The sequence below is a fragment of the Erythrolamprus reginae genome, chromosome 1 (assembly GCF_031021105.1).
Source record: "Erythrolamprus reginae isolate rEryReg1 chromosome 1, rEryReg1.hap1, whole genome shotgun sequence".
NCBI lineage: Eukaryota > Metazoa > Chordata > Lepidosauria > Squamata > Dipsadidae > Erythrolamprus > Erythrolamprus reginae.
In genome coordinates, this window is record NC_091950.1 from 270,009,126 (window position 1) to 270,026,272 (window position 17,147).

The following is a 17,147-nucleotide window of genomic DNA, read 5'->3' on the forward strand; positions in this document are numbered from 1 at the left end:
GTTTGTTTGTTTGTATGTATGTTTGGTTTTACAAATAAGGGTTTTTTAGCTGTTTTAGTATTGGATTTACATGCTGTTTTGTATTACTGTTGTTAGCCGCCCCGAGTCTACATAGAGGGGCGGCATACAAATCCAATAAATAATAATAATAATTACTAATGTTACAGCTCTGGGCATCCTTGTAGTAATCATTTACTAATGTATTAATAATTATATTTATAAATAATTAAGTACGGAGAGGGGTGGCATACAAATCTAAATAATAATAATAATAATAATAATAACAATAATAATAATAATAATGTAGTTAATTATTAATTATTTGTTTTAACAGCAAAACGTGTATCCATCCTATTAAGTACATGTTGGATAAGAACTGTGTTGATTTATGAGGCTTTTGGAGTTGCTTTCTGTTGAGTAATTGGCCCCCAAAAATGAAAGAAGGAAAGCCGTTCTATAAGATGGTAGCAATTCAAGGGCATAAAAAGATGAAAGATCTGCTAATCTATCTTCGCCAAATATACAGGATCATCTAGGAGTGGGCTTCAAAATTTTAGCAAGGGTTTTCTGTCCAGTTGCTGGGTGGGTGTGGCCATAGTAGGCGTGACATAGTCAACCTCCTGCACTATGATGGTGTGAGGTTTGCCTTCCCTGGGCTCTGGAGGCTTTTCTTGAGCCTTCGGGAAGGCAAAAATGGCACTGACGGCCCTATGGAGGCCAGAAACTGGCCCATTTCTGGCCTCCCTGAATTTCCAGTAGGCCCATTTTTTACCCACGTGAGCCTCTGTATGCAACCTACATTTATCTGCATCCAATATGGGCCAGGTAGGGACTTCCGGGAGAGGAGGGTTGGGCAGTGTGGTGGCAGTCAAGAGTTGGATTTGGGGGTTCTCTGAACTGCACAGAAACATAGCTGGGGGTTCTCCTGAACCCTGCAAACCCCTAGCAGCTCACCCCTGGGCTGATCTGACTATATTTTCCCTCTGCCAACTTTTGAGTTTCCATTTTCCAAGCAAAGGAACAGTCTTCTGTTGTGTACAAAGAATGAATCACTTACAAATGAGTGTCATTTTTGTCTGCACCAGGACAATTTTTAATGTGAGATAGTCAGAGGTCATTATGACAATTTCATGGACAATCAATAAATTAAGGTGTAAAAGTATCCTTTTAATCATAATCAAAGCACCAAAACAGCAATGAATACCAGTATTTGGAATTTTAGAATATAAAAATACCATTGCGAAATTGGATTACATCTTGCTACTCAAAGCAAAAGGTGAAAACATGACAAGTTAGTTGTATTGTTGGAGAGCAACCATTCCTGATGGAAGGAGGACTCAAGCAAGAAATCTCCCTACAAGAGGGCAAAGTCTGACAACCACCCTGTCTCCCACATGCCTCTAAGCCTGATCTGATCTTTATCAAATGAAAGCTGCCAATCTGGGGAGATTCCTGTGCCATAGGCAGAAAACAATAAAATAGCTAGTTTGAATGCAATACATGTAGGTCTACTTTCTCCATACTAAGGAGCATAGTTCCCTCTAAGCTGAGCAGTGAGCAATCGCTCACTTAAAAATCATCATCAACTCAGAGTTTTCCAAACCTGCCCAGAAGCCAAGAGGGAAAGAGTGAGAGGGAAGGAGAGAGAGAGGAAGAGAGGAAGAGAGAGAAACAGATAGAAAAAAGAGAGGAAGAAAAAGAGAAAGAAAAAGAATGGGAGTAAGGAAGAGAGAAAGAAAATCAAAATCTAGTTTGAAACTAGCTCAACTATTTAAGTGGCATTTTGATATTGATAGAGTTGCCCTATTATGAGCTCACTGTTATAGACACAAAGTACAGTATTTTATTTTGAAATTCTCTGAGGCAAAACAGGGTGGGTTTTTGTTTGTTTGTTTGTTTGTTTATTATTTCTGTGCCGCCCAGTCCCAAAGGGACTGCCGCTCAGACACTATACCTTTCCGCCCACCCCCCCAAAAAATTAGAGGGAACACTGCTAAGGAGAGTCTATTTGTAAATGATCATTCTGAATAAAATTAGTTCTATATTTTTTAAATTAAAAATTATGCCTCACCCTAAGGGGAAAAAATGCTTTAAAACATGATGGATACACAAGTAGATGAAGCACCTGGGCTCCCTGGGTGCAGAGGAATGTATCCAATAGTGGAATTCTCAGTCTTGTACTTTAATGATTTATCTGCTAGTGCAGGTATAATATTAGTCACTTTATTCACCGTGAAATACTTCACCCAACTTGCTGCACACATTTTTTTAAAAAATTCAAGAAATTCAACCACAAAATGTAAAAGAATACAGTCCCCATAACTGACATCCAGAATCGAGTGGCAACACAATGTTTGTAACAGTTGAGAATCTATCTCACAACTTGGGGGAGGTGATAAAAGAGCTTCACCGTAAAGGAAAGAAGTTGAAAAACTTGTCATTGTTGCAGTGGTCGAGATTTGTATATTTTGGGTCTTCCTCGCTGGGCCACTCGTTCCATTTGAGAGGTAAGGAATTCTGGTAATAGTGATGGGCAGCATCTCCAACGAGGTAGGGGTCCTCTGGAGACAGCTGGCAGAAAGAATGGTTACCGTTATAAAACGGGGGTGCTTTGATTTCTGATATATCTTCCCCGAGTAGATTCCCAGGAGACCTGAAGGAGTGGTAACCAACCTCCATTGAGGATTCCCACCTACTAGGAACATGTTGGGGACTTAAATCTACTGTGTTAAAGGAAGATAGTGTCTCGCTGGGTAGTCCTGGAGGAACTGTAGTAGAGCCACTGAGGTATTTCATTGATGGAAGATGTCTTCCTAAGTCAAGGTTTTGATTCCAGCTTTCCGGTTCCCCATATTCCCCGTATTCAGAACAATCGGATGCTAACAATTCCATTGGGTCTCCACCATCATATTCACTGCTTCCAATTGGCTTGTACTTGTCCAGGTATTTGCCGTAGCCCATGTCTTGAGTGTGCTCCAATACATAGGGCAACTTTGCGGAACCGAAGCCTTTGGTGAAAGTCAAGCAGTTATTGAGCTCTTGAGATGGGTTCTCTCTGAAGTATCCATTGAAGCTACTGTGTGATATTCGCTCTTCGTGTTTGGGAACAATGAACAATAAAGTATCATCACTTTGCATCTCTCCTGTCAGGGACTTAAGAAAACATCATGTTATAATTCAACTCTGGTAAAGATCCATTCATTCTCAAAGCAAAATTATAGCTGAATTCCCAATGTTAGGTCCCTTTCAACCTTTTGAATGTTCTCCATTGCTTTGAGAATCAATTCTTACACAGATGGTGAAAACTCAGAAAAGGGCAAATTTGACAGTTATAGGTGGGGAAGGCCAGATAGGAAGTTTGCAACAAAGAGGAAGTCATGTTCTCCATTAGGAAGAACTTTTAACTCACTATTTCTGCTTTCTCCTTTTTCTCCTTACGTCTACCTTGACCTTAAAGAAGGATCCTGTCTTTTACAGCGCTGGATGATTATATCGGAAACTTCAGATCGTGCAGAATGCAGCTGAGAGAGCTATCATGGGCTTTCCTAAATTTGCCCATGTTACTCCAACACTCCGCAGTCTACATTGGTTGCCGATCGGTTTCTGGTCATAATTCAAAGTGTTGGTTATGACCTATAAAGCCCTTCATGGCATCGGACCAAAATATCTCTGGGACCCCATTCTGCCACATGAATCCCAGCGACCAGTTAGGTCCCAGGGGAAGAGCCTTTTCTGTGGTGCCCCTGACCCTCTGGAACCAACTTCCCCCGGTTATCAGAGTTGCCCCCACCCTCCTTGCCTTTCGTAAGCTCCTCTGTCATCAGGCATGGGGGAATTGAAATTTTCCCTTCCCCCTAGGCTTATAGAATTTATACATGGTATGTTTGTATGTATGATTGGTTCTTTAAATTGGGTTTTTAAAGATTATTTTTAATATTAGATTTGTTTACACTGTCTTTTTATTGTTGTTAGCCACCCCGAGTCTGCGGAGAGGGGCGGCATACAAATCTGATAGATAGATAGATAGATAGATAGATAGATAGATAGATAGATAGATAGATAGATAGATAGATAAATAGATAAATAAATATCTGCTGTATTTTTTTAAATCAAGCAATAAGTGAGTAGGACTATTGAGAAAATATAAAATAATATTTGTTTGTTTGTTTGTTTGTTTGTTTGTTTGTTTATTTATTTTTTATTTATTTATTTTTTATTTATTTATTTTTTATTTATTTATTTGTTTGTTTGTTTGTTTGTTTATTTATTTATTTATTTATGTATTATTTATTTATTTATTTATTTATTTATTTATTTATTTATTTATTTATTTATTTATTTATTTATTTATTTATTTATTTATTTATTTATTTATTTATTTATTTATTTATTTATTTATTTATTTATTTATTTATTTATTTATTTATTTATTTATTTATTTATTTATTTATTTATTTATTTATTTATACCTCAAATTTATATGGCTGCCCATCTCACCTAAAAATGATTCTGGTCAGTGTACCACAAAGATATACAGTAAATCAACAAAACATTATAATATGGATGGGGTTGGCCATTGTCTCCTTCTAGAATTTGACATGCTGACTTCCCAGTTGATGATTTTGGTGTTTGTTTTTTGTGGTCTTCAATACAAATGCTAACTAGTGTGACTTTATCAGGTTTTAAATGTGTTTAAATTTAGATTAGCCAAATATGACCAAGTGCTGCCTCTTAACTTGACTTCTTTTTGAAATATTATCTTATAAAGAAATGGTTGTCACTTCTTGTCACTTGATTGCCACCAAAGGAACATTACTTCAGGGAGGGCAAATTGTACTCAGGCTATACTAATAGCAAACCTTCGATCAATTTCCCCTATATGTTGAGTCCTTGCTGGATGCTCAGCTTCAGGAACATAATATGCAGGGGTGGCCAGCAGGCAGGATGGAGTGGAACGCAGTTCCACCGGCTGAAATGAAGATGCGTGTGCAGATCCAGCTGATCGGAGGCTGTCACTTCCTGGATTACTGGTCTCGGCCCGGCTCTCCTTTTCCCCCCTACTGCTGCTGCTGCTGCTGCTGCGTCTGCGCTCCTTGCTTTTTTCCTCTTTCCTCCTTTCTGGCCTCAGACAAGCTTCCCTCTCTCCCCTCCAGCCTCCCGTGGCCACCTCCCGCCTGAGGTTCAAGCAGAAGGCGTGGGTGGAAGCGGCACTGGCAGCATTTATGCTTCTGGCAGCACCTGTTTGCTTAGCTACCCAGCCTGAGGCGGGGGGGGGGGTGACCCAGGAAGGAGAGTGTGGGAAACGTGAAGCAAATTGTCATCTCAGCAAGCGACACTGGTAAGGTTTATTTATTTATTTATTTATTTATTTATTATTTAGATTTGTATGCCGCCCCTCTCCGAGGACTCGGGGCGGCTCACAACAGAGAAAAACAAATCATAAATAATCCAAGTAAGTTTAAAACATTTAAAATTTAAAATAAAACCCCATATACTAACAGACACACACACAAGCATACCATGCACAAATTAAACATGCCCAGGGGGAGATGTCTCAATTTCCCCATGCCTGACGGCACAGGTGGGTTTTGAGGAGTTTACGGAAGGCAGGAAGAGTAGGGGCAGTTCTAATCTCCGGGGGGAGTTGGTTCCAGAGAGCCGGTGCCGCCACAGAGAAGGCTCTTCCCCTGGGGCCCGCCAACCGACACTGTTTAGTTGACGGGACCCGGAGAAGGCCCACTCTGTGGGACCTAATCGGTCGCTGGGATTCGTGCGGCAGGAGGCGGTCTCGGAGGTATTCTGGTCCGATGCCATGAAGGGCTTTAAAGGTTGTAAGTCGAGGACAGTTCACTTGAATGATGATCGTTCAAGCCACTCCGACCTGATCACATGGACGGCAAGCCACTCCTACCCAGTCACATGACTATTAAGCCACACCCACAAAATAAGCCACACCCACAGTATGGCAGTAAAAAAATGGCTACCCATTACTGATCATATGCGATAACAGTACATGGTTGTTTGTATATTGGATTCTGTGAAAATTTACCTCCATATTTCTGTTCCTCTTCAGTCTTGGAGAAATTGAAATATATGCTTTCTGTATTGACCTTCTTGCTTCTGCTTCCAGTTTGGTTTCTGGTCTTGGGTGATCATGAGCTCCCTTTGACTTAACAAATAAACGAAGAGAGACAAAATGATATTAGATTTTTGTTCCTACTCTTCTGATATCATGTATTGCTCGTCATCAAAATAAAACAAGTCCACGTGAACTCACTTGCTTTAAATGAATTCAATATTTGTCTTGTTTTCGCTTACCTGAAAAAATATGAACCGTCCTTCATGTCTCCAGAAATTTGTTACAGGATATCCACCATGGCCTCGACATGGAATCAGTTTCAAAGGCCCGTTGCAATTAGGGCATGGTTTCCCTGCAGGATATATAGTCCATTTTTTAATGGCATTCAAAACATATTGTAAGATTAATCCCGTCTTCAGGTCATATAGAAATAATCATCATTATGAGCATTGAAATCATAGTTTAATATAGAATGCCCAAACCTGAATCCCCACCAGATATATGGATTACTGGGCCAGAAATTTCAGCGGTGGCCACACCTGAACTAAGAAAGTCCGATAATTGAAACTTGCAAATATGGTGGAGATGGTTTTTAATAAGGAAAAAAAGTGGGTATAATTAAAAATGGTGCAAAATTTTAAGATTTCCTGATTTAGATTGGAATAATATTTATTTGATTAATAAATAGACAAATAAAGATCTCCCCTGTCCAGCTTGTCTGACTCGTCTCCAGTACTTCGCCAAGGGAGCCTCCACTGTTTGAATATGTTTGACTATATACCGAGGAGCATAGAACGATATTACCATTCATAGAACAATGTTATCTTCCCATTGAAGTGGTATCTATCTATCTATCTATCTATCTATCTATCTATCTATCTATCTATCTATCTATCTATCCATCCATCCATCCATCCATCCATCCATCCATCCATCCATCCATCCATCCATCTATCTATCTATCTATCTATCTATCTATCTATCTATCTATGTATTTTTCTATCTATCTATCTATGTATTTTTCTATCTATCTATCTATCTATCTATCTATCTATCTATCTATCTATCTATCTACTCACATTTTGCATGCTTTTGAACTGCTATATTGGCAGGAGCTGGAGCAAGCAATGGGAGCACACCCTATCCACAGCACTCGGGTCTCAAACAGCCAACCATCTCGTTGATAAGCCCAGCACCTTAACCAGTAGGCCACTGCAATACACTGGTATGTGCTATTTATTTCCATGGCATTCTTTTTCAAGGATATTTGACACATAAAAGAACTTTCACACGAACAGGGGGCTTTCTGATTTTCATATAGCAGAATAGGATAGGGTAGGGTAGGGTAGAACAGAACAGAACAGAACAGAATAGAATAGAATTTTATTGGACAAGTGTGATTGGACACACAAGGATTTGTCTCCGGGGCATATGCTCTCAGTGTACATAGAAGAAAATATAGATTTGTCAAGAAACATGTGGTGCAACACTTAATGATTGTCATAGGGGTCAAATAAGCAATGAAGAAACAATCAATATTAATAATATATTTCTAAACATCTCCTAGACTCCATGGCAGTTTTTCATTTATTCAAGGGGTTGGATTAAAAGGATTCTTAACAATGTGTAGAGCAGGGGTGAAATGCCCCCGGTTTGCTCGCGCCTGCCAGTTGTCAGAGAGACGGTTGCAAAGGCAGTGCAAGGTCCTCCCGCCCACCCAGATGATGCCATTTGGGTTCCTTTACCCTCCGCGCATGCCCAGAATGCTTTGTGCATATGCAGAGGGTAAAAGAACCCAAATAGCGGCATCCAAACAGGTGGGCAGAGCCTCGCACTGGTTCTCCGATGACCAACAGGCACAAGTGAACCGGGAGCATTTCACCCTTGGTGTAGTGCCCATTGAAACAAGTGGAATTGTTTGTTTGTTTGTTTGTTTGTTTGTTTGTTTAATTAATTAATTAATTAATTAATTAATTAATTAATTAATTAATTAAATGTCTTTAGTCTTTAGAGTTTTCCAGAAGGCCTCTGCACATTCTGTTTTAGAGCCGGTTCAGGCTGCCCGGATCGCCACAGCACATCGCCACCAATCGCCACGTCTACGCATTGCATTTTCAGCCTCTATATCCCCAGTTTTGGGCCTCCATGTGTTGCATTTTCAGCTGGTTCCAGGCTGCGGGAATCACCGCAGTACATTGTCAGCTCTGCGCGTCGCGTTTTTGGTCTTTGTGCGTTGTGTTTTTTTATTTCTGCATGCTCTGTTTTAGACCTGTTGTAGGCTACCAGGATTGCTGCCGCCGCTGCTGATCCTTGCTGCCTGGGACCGGCCAAAAATGTGGCATGTGGAGGCCTAAAATGGCCGAAGGGTGGGGGCCGGTGGGTGGGCGGGGCTTCGGCAACGTTCAGTGAATAAGACACACTGCAATTTTCACCCACTTTTAGGGGAGGGGGAAATATGTCTTATACTCCAAAAAGTACAGTAATTCTCAGTGTATAATGTCTAGGTATATTTATCTATGTAATAGGGCTGTATGTTACCATTTATTCTTATTACTATTTTCTTTTTTTCCCCTTCTTATTTGTATGATGATGATGATGATGATGATGATGATGATGATGAAAATTATTATTCTGCCGCTTTGCAAGACACAGTGAGTTTTTGCACTCGAGACAAATTCCTTGTGTGCATAATCAGACTTAGCCATTGGTGGGCTGCTGATGGAATGGTTAATTGTGTGCAGCTCCTCGGCTCTGCGGCGCGAGTGCGAGATAGAGCACAATTTTGCTTCCTGTACCTGGGCAGGTAGCAAAATCTCGCACAGGTTGTATTTTGCCGAGATTTTTTGCTTCCCCATTCCGGCAGCAGCCTGCCACTGGACTTAAAGTGTTCTGTTCTGTTCCATTCCATCCCATTCCGTTCCATTCCATTCTACTCTATTCTGCTCTATTTATCCATGATTTCATAACATAAACCCAATTATGTTTACCGAGAAAGAAAAAAAACTCTTTGAAATAAATGGACATATGATTACAGCCTCAATAAATATCACTGTTCCTATTTTCCCAAGCAATAATATCTAACAAGTATCTATTTACAGCATTCCAAAATTGTCTTAAGTTGTTTGGTAAAAGAATTTAGTAGCTGAAAGACATTCTTTATCTAACTTTCTCTACCGTTGCAATATTTTTACAACGCTATTTACGATAAGCATCAACTTGTAAAAGTATGCTTTACATTACTTAACATTTTTCAAATAGTTTTCAAATATAATACCAAAGCAAGTGAGAGGAGCAAGAGAAGGAGATTAGTTAATTATAGATAGTCCTTGACTTATGACCACAATTGAGCCCAAAATTTCTGTTGGTAGGCAAGGCAGCTGTTAAATGAGATTTGTTCCATTTTATGACCTTTTTGTCACAATTAAGCAAATCACTGCAATTGTTAGGTGAATAATTTATTTATTATTTATTTTATTTATTAGATTTGTATGCCGCCCCTCTCTGTAGACTCGGGGCGGCTCACAACAATAACAAGAACAATGTAAGAACAAATCTAATAATTTAAAAAACACTAAAAACTCCATTATTAAAGGCAAACATACACACAAACGTACCATGTATAAACTATATAGGCCCGGGGGAGATGTCTCAGTTCCCCCATGCCTGACAGCAGAGATGGGTCTTAAGAACTTTACGAAAGGCAAGGAGGGTGGGGGCAGTTCTAATCTCCGGGGGGAGCTGGTTCCAGAGGGTCGGGGCTGCCACAGAGAAGGCTCTTCTCCTGGGTCCCGCCAAACAACATTGTTTAGTCGACAGGACTCGGAGAAGGCTCACTCTGTGGGACCTAACCGGTCGCTGGGATTCGTGCGGCAGAAGGCGGTCCCGGAGGTATTCTGGTGGTCATTACTGTGATTATTCCTAAATATCCCTACCTTAACTGTAAATTTTCTATGATTTTGGTGCCATCTTAAAAACCGCTTTCATTACTCTTTCCCCTATGATTTCTTTCTTATTTATTGATTCTCTTTGCTGAGCTATCTTTCTTGACCTTTATTGCTTGACATTGAGAGTCTGCATTCAGCATCTCTCTTGCAACCCAAGGCTTTCATCCTCCATCTTTTGTTGTCTGTCATGATAACTTGTTTTGACAACCCTTTTGCTCTTATCCTCCTTGAAATATTGTTCTGCATTGTTTTTCATAGGATCTTTTTCTGTCGCATAACTCTTTCAGGTTCTCTTTTGCAGAAGCTAAGAATGGTGAATGGATTCACTTGGATCTAATTCACTCCAAATGTTGCTGACATGGTCTGTCCGATTTAATATTCTAATTTTAATTTTTTGTGACTGAATTTTATAGTAATTATTCATATTCTTCTCCATTGCTCCATGAGGATTCTTATATGTAAAACAGGTATATGAAATATAAATAGATGGAATATGGACGGCAGCTCCTGTTACTTGCAAAAATGCTTTTCAAACCTAGGTACTGTATATCCTATCCTTAAAAATAAAATAAAATGAGACTGTGACTGTGACTACACAACAGGGCTTTGTTTAAAAGTATGTCCATCTGATCTAAAAATGAAAGTGAGGGAAGGAGAGAGGGAGGGAGAATGAGTGAAAACAACCCCAACAAACTCTTAAATTTCGACTAAGTACACTTATCCCCCAAAGTTGCTTATCCATGGGCTAATTGTTTAAATAGAAGAAGATTTTCATTCCATTGGATAATAGTTCTTGGGGGGTTGATCAGCACAACAGTTTGGAAATCTGTCTCATTTCACATGGTGGATCAAAGCACATATCAAAAGATTAAGAATAGCTCCCCAAAAGTGCTTTGAAGACAACAATGACTCACAAATTCTCTTGGTCCTATGATTCCATATATTAGTAGAATGTGTTAATAGGGGAGGGATATGTCAATAAGGGAAAAATATTTTACCGCTGACATGTCTTTGTATATCTTCTTATAGTCCTGTCTCCAGTACATGTCAGGAAACTATAAAACTCTTCATTGTGGTTCTTATCCTATTTTTTAAGTACCAAAGGACCTTAAGGAATTTTCCTTGAAGAAATTGGGCAGGTGTGTAATTGTCTACATTATGGGATCGCATTTGCCTCTAGAAATTGTGAATGCTCCAACACTGGAAGTTTTTAAGAAGATGTTGGATATTTGTCTAAAGTGGTGTAGGGTTTCCTGCCTAAGCAGGGGGTTGGACTAGAAGACCTCCAAGAACCCTCCCAACTCTGTTATTCTATTCTATTCTAATTTTATTCTATTCTATTCTAATTCTATTCTATTCCATTCCATTCCATTCTATTTTTCTTATTTTTTTATGATGCATTTAGAGAATCTTCTTAATGAAGCTACTTCAGAACACAAGAGATAGTCTCTTACCACTCAAAAAATAAAAATAAAGGAACAGTCCTCTTCTGATTTCTAAAGCTAATCTATAAACAGAGAAAGAACAGGGCTTTCCCTGTTTTTCTAGTATTCGTTTATTTATGTTTAATTTTATGTATTTACTATTGTGGTGATCTGTTCCAATTGGTAGCTTCTGGGATGATGACAATGACAACAACAACATCTATGCCCCCCAACTATCAGTAGATTGAAAACCATAACAAAAGAAAAAAAAATAAACTGCCTAATAAACACTAGGAGGGAGGAACTTTGAACATGAGGTGGAAGTATTATATGAACCTTTGAGGTGAAATACTTCCACCACATATGTCTACCAAAGACCTGCCTGCTGTCTAAATGTTCCTAGTCTCATCTGAGGGGAGAGTCAAAGCTCTTTTCAGGGTATCTTTATCAAACTTTAATCCCCAAATTCACCAATTGGCAACCACTATAGAGAATGTTTCATCATGATCACCTTAAAAAAAACCCATCTTGATGTGATGGGCTGAATTTCCATTTTGGATACTTCGGTTTCCACTGCCAAAATCAGTTGACGTTGAACACCTGCCCACCCCAGCACAATGTTTTACTGTTACTTGATGCATCATCTTGAAGAGTTTGTATTAATTCATTTCAGTGGAATCTCCAATGAACTTTTGAAGATTAACATTAGATTCCAGATTTTTTTTTTAAAGGGGAGTGGTTGGATTGGCTTTTGTGATTAATATTAGTTGGATAGCAACTAGAAAGGATCTTATAGGGATGGTTGTTGAGAATACTTTTTCATGCAGAAGAAGCCATCTCAAGGAACATAGACGAAGAATCTTTTCCCTACTTACTTTGCTGTTTCTGCCTAGCTTTGTCACATATGGCTGGTCTCAGGTACAATTTTCCTCCATCTGAAGTGGAGCAATCACTGTCACAGACCACGACACCAAGGCAGGATTTTTTCAATATGCGCGAGTTGTGATTGTTGGTGTTCCTCATGGCCCAGCTGCTCAGGTGCCTCTGAGCATTTTTATCTTCTGCGCTGTAGATATATTTTACGTAGGAATCAGGCCATTCCTGAAACCAGTCTATCTGTTTCACATCCTGTGAGGGAGCCAAAGAATTTTACATTTGAAACGAAGAAAGAGAGAGAGAGAAAAGTAATACAGCTGTTTTTCATTCTGCAGATTTCTGAGTGTGTGATGCAGGCTGAGATGATTTTGAAAAGTTTAGACTACACACCCAGAAAGAGGACTTGCTGAAAAACATACAAAAGGTTGGAAGGGAAAATATTTAGGCATTAACTTCCCATCCATGGCCCTTAACATTTAGTCATATATTATTATTATTATTATTATTATTATTATTATTATTATTATTATTATTAAATTAATTAAATTTGTATGCCACCCCTCTCCGTAGACTCGGGGCGGCTCACAACAGTAATAGAAAAAACAATGCACGATACAAATTTAATAATTAAAACTAAAAACCCATAATTTAAGAAAACATACACACAACATACCATACATAAACAGTATAGGCCTGGGGAAGTTATCTCAGTTCCCCCATGCCTGATGGCAGAGGTGGGTTTTAAGGAGCTTACGAAAGGCCAGGAGGGTGGGGGCAGTTCTAATCTCAGGGGGGAGCTGGTTCCCGAGGGTCGGGGCCACCACAGAGAAGGCTCTTCCCCTGGGCCCCGCCAAACGACATTGTTTAGTCGACGGGACCCGGAGAAGGCCAACTCTGTGGGGCCTAATTGGTCACTGGGATTATAGAAATAAGATTGGATAGAAATAAGATTGGATGTTTCACTGAAATCAATTGAAATTTAGTTAAGTGTGATGAGCGAATATCTCTTCAGTTTCACTGACTCTGTTTCAAGACTGATTAATTGTGTTCAATCCATAATATTTGTCTCGTTTTAATATCATTAGATGGAGGTACAAGGACAAAAGTAGATTTCCAGCTACACTCATTTTTTGTTTTTATACATTATTGACTTCTATATTTAATTCATGCATAATTTCTTGCTGACCCTTAAGACCATTAAATATTAGGATGTCTAAGAATGACAGAACTAGATTAATTACATTCCCTGAGAGGGGAAATGTTAATTACACTCATCTTTAAGATTCCAAATTTATCTGTCTTCTTGCAAGATGTGGTTTTAATTCATGTGTGCAGAGGGAAAATGCAAATTGATGCAACAGTTTTCCTCAGAAAAATGACACATTAGTTTGTGACTATTAGTTTGGTCAAAGAATAGAAAAAACAAACAAACAAAGAATAGAAAAAATATATGTTGCAATAATAAATTGCTGAAATGAGAATACAAGCTGCCAAGCACATTTTGACCAATTTAATAGGGTCTCACTAATATTTGGTGAATTCTTTACACCTCTCCATTACATCAGGGTCAACTAGTGAATTTCAGAGGTTTCAAATGGAGGTTTGAATTATATGTTAGCTTTGGATGATAATGTTGACAATGGATTGGAAGTAGACTCATCCCATTGATCAATGTTTCCCAACGCTGGCAACTTTCAGATGTACATGATGGATGGGGAATTCTGGAAATTGAATTCCAAACATTTTAATGTTGCTGGCATTGGGAAACACTGAAATAGATCAATGCAGATTTAAATGAAATAGTGTATATATAAATCCATAAATCCATCCATCCATCCATCCATCCATCCATCCATCCACCACCACCCCACACATACATACATACAAACATACATACATACATATATACATACATAAATTTATATTTATATTTCTAGTGTGTGTGCCTATATACTGTATATTGCTCAAAGAAAAAAAGGGAACACTCAAATAACACATCCTAGATTCTCATTGAATACTTTGTTCTGTACAAAGTTGAATGTACACAACAGCATGTGAAACTGATTGTCAATCAGTGTTGCTTCCTAAATGGACAGTTTGATTTCACAAATGTTTGGTTTACTTGGAGCTATATTGTGTTGTTTAAGTGTTCCCTTTATTTTTTTGAGCAGGGTAGGTGCAGCAGGTGTGTATACACACACACACACACACACACACACACACACACAAACATACAGTATATATATTCCAGCATATTCCAAATCCAATTTGTAATTTACTGGATATGTCCATGTAATTTTCTTGAAAAGAGAATGGAAATAGTTTGCCATTTCTTTCTCTGAATAGGTTTTCAACCTTTAACCTACCAAGTACTCTCTTATCCAAATATCAAGTAGCTCCAACCAACTCCATTTAACTTCTAAGATAAGGTAAGGTCAGCCTGATACTGCCACCTGCCGATGCACGTAGTAGTATATGGAATAATTCCAATGAATGCCGCATTAACAATAGTAGCTAAAGATAGAAGACCATGGTTTCTGCAAAAGTTAATATGCAAAAATGATAATTTATGTTTGTGTAAAATAAGCATTATGTTAGAGCAACCTACCTTGGGAAGTTTGATGTCATTAATATCCCAGCTGAGAATGTCCTCATTTTTAGAAGACAAGTTTTCTTGTTCCATGCTAACATCAGCAGCAACTCTCCGCATGTCAGGATTTGTCCCCTGGATGTAATGAGAACGGTCTCCACTGTCAGTTTTTGAAGTGGTATGGCAGTCCCGGCTAGCAAGCAGTTTAGGGCCACAAAGCAATTTCCCGAAGCTAAATCATAGGTTGCTCATTAAAGATAAAATCACTCTTCTTTTGCTAGAAAAACCCGTTCCATTAAGAGTTTTGCAAGCATCCAAGACAATGGAAACTGTAGCTTCCAGATAAGAGTGTGGTGTTTGGGAGATAGCATTAACAGCAGTGTATAGCAGGAGTCATTCCCATTGTTGTACAATTGAAGGAATTGGAACTCTCTCTTGTTTTGCATTTAATTCACACTCAAATAGATGTAGTTGTACTGTTTGTTACAAAAACGAGGACAAGGATTATGACAGCTCTTGTTCCCTCTCTTGGACCCCATACCTACCTTAGCTAATAGTAAAGCATGTCATATTGATGGATGGGAGGGGGACTTGGGTTCAAGAGATAGTTCTCTCTATATTCTGGTAGAGAGAAAGAAGTTCCCTAAGGTTGGGCTCCAGCATCAGTTTGGAAGATTAAAGTTCTGGTCCCAGTGACTGGATGGAATCCTGCAACATTATCCTGGGACATGTATATTTGCCTTCATTTGTCATGCATATCCCTTAATTGGCTTGGGATTGTAGCAGTGGGACCTAGTAACTGCTCCTTCCTTCCTTCCTTCCTTCCTTCTTTCTTTCTTTCCTTCTTTCCTTCTTCCTTTCCTTCTTTCCTTCTTCCTTCCTTCTTCCTTCCTTCCTTCTTTCCTTCCTTCCTTCCTCCCTTCTTCCATCCTTCCTTCCTTCTTCCTTCCTTCCTTCTTCCTTCCTTCCTTCCTTCCTTCTTCCTTCCTTCCTTCCTCCTTCCTTCCTTCTTCCTTCCTTCCTTCTTTCCTTCTTCCTTCCTTCCTCCGTCCCTCCCTCCCTCCCTCTCTTTATGTGTGTGTAAAATTTACAGGGTTTTAGAAAAGTATGAAGTCTTCAATTGTCTTTTGGAATGTAAAAGGCCTTAGAGCAAACATGCTTATAAATGTAAGCATTTTTCGAACTTGCCAAATTTTGCAACCAACAATTGCAATGCCCCACCCGGAGTAACCCATCAGGACTGATGGATTTGGGGGGAGGGGCATCTCCTGAGAAGGAGCTTCTCAGCTGTGCTTCGGATGAAGAATAAAGGTTGGAATTAAGACGAGGGCAAGGGGGAGGGCTTCTTCCGACACAAAGATGTTGGGGGGGAAATCGCCAAAAAATTGCATCATCCTACCGGGCTGCACCAGTAGGAACCCATCACTGGACTTGTCTATCCCGAGCATGTGAAGACAGATTCCGGCTGACTGGGTGAATGAAATCTACTAGAATAGGACAACAGTTATGAAGGTGGTCTCTTCAAGAGATGTGCTGTGCTAGGAGCACAGCAAGACACAAAAGATGTCCTGGTTCACCATCACTAGGACAGTGATGGCGAACCTTTTTTTCCTCAGGTGCCGAAACAGTGTGGGCGGGTGCTATCGCGCATGCGTGAGTGCCCACACCCATAATTCAATCTCTGAGGGGGCCCTCTGGAGACCAGAAATGGCCTGTTTCCCAACTTCTTGGGGGCCCAGTAGGCTCTTGTTTTGCCCTCCCCAGGCTCCAAAGGCTTCCCTGGAACCCAGAGATGGTAAAAACGCCCTCCCTCATCCTAAGAGGCTCTCGGGAAGCCAAAAACACCTTGCCAGAGCCTCTGTGCAAGTCAAAAATTAGCTGGCCGGCGCACACATACACATTGGAGCTGAGTTGGGCAATGTCTTGTGTACCAGGAGATATGGTTCGTCGTCACTGCACTAGGAGAAAGGAAACTGACTGCAAACCTCCACTGCCTTGTGGCTATATCCATCAATGGAAAAGGCTTCAGGAATAAATCTTGAGGCAAAATCCGGAGCCGGAGTCCCGGAAGCAGTTCGTGACTGTGAGGGTGGATCTGCTGCCTTGGGGAACTATCCTCCATACCAGCGGTCCCCAAACTACGGCCCGCGGGCCAAATGCGGCCCACTGAGGTCTTTTAACTGGCCCACGGCAGCACACGAGATTTTACCAATCGATATAATAAGCTCCTGAAT

The 17,147-nt window shown here is 39.8% G+C and overlaps 1 protein-coding gene across 1 annotated transcript; it reads right to left on the reverse strand.

Moving 5' to 3' along the window:
• Nucleotides 1-545: 545 nt before the first annotated feature.
• On the reverse strand, nucleotides 546-15,033 carry GCM1 (glial cells missing transcription factor 1). The gene is made up of 6 exons (XM_070763184.1): nucleotides 14,932-15,033; nucleotides 12,323-12,575; nucleotides 6,319-6,431; nucleotides 6,050-6,169; nucleotides 2,411-3,153; nucleotides 546-708 (listed from the first exon to the last, which is right to left on the reverse strand). The coding sequence occupies exons 1-6, from the start codon at nucleotides 15,031-15,033 to the stop codon at nucleotides 546-548; spliced, it is 1,494 nt and encodes a 497-aa protein (XP_070619285.1).
• Between the last annotated feature and the right edge of the window lie 2,114 nt (nucleotides 15,034-17,147).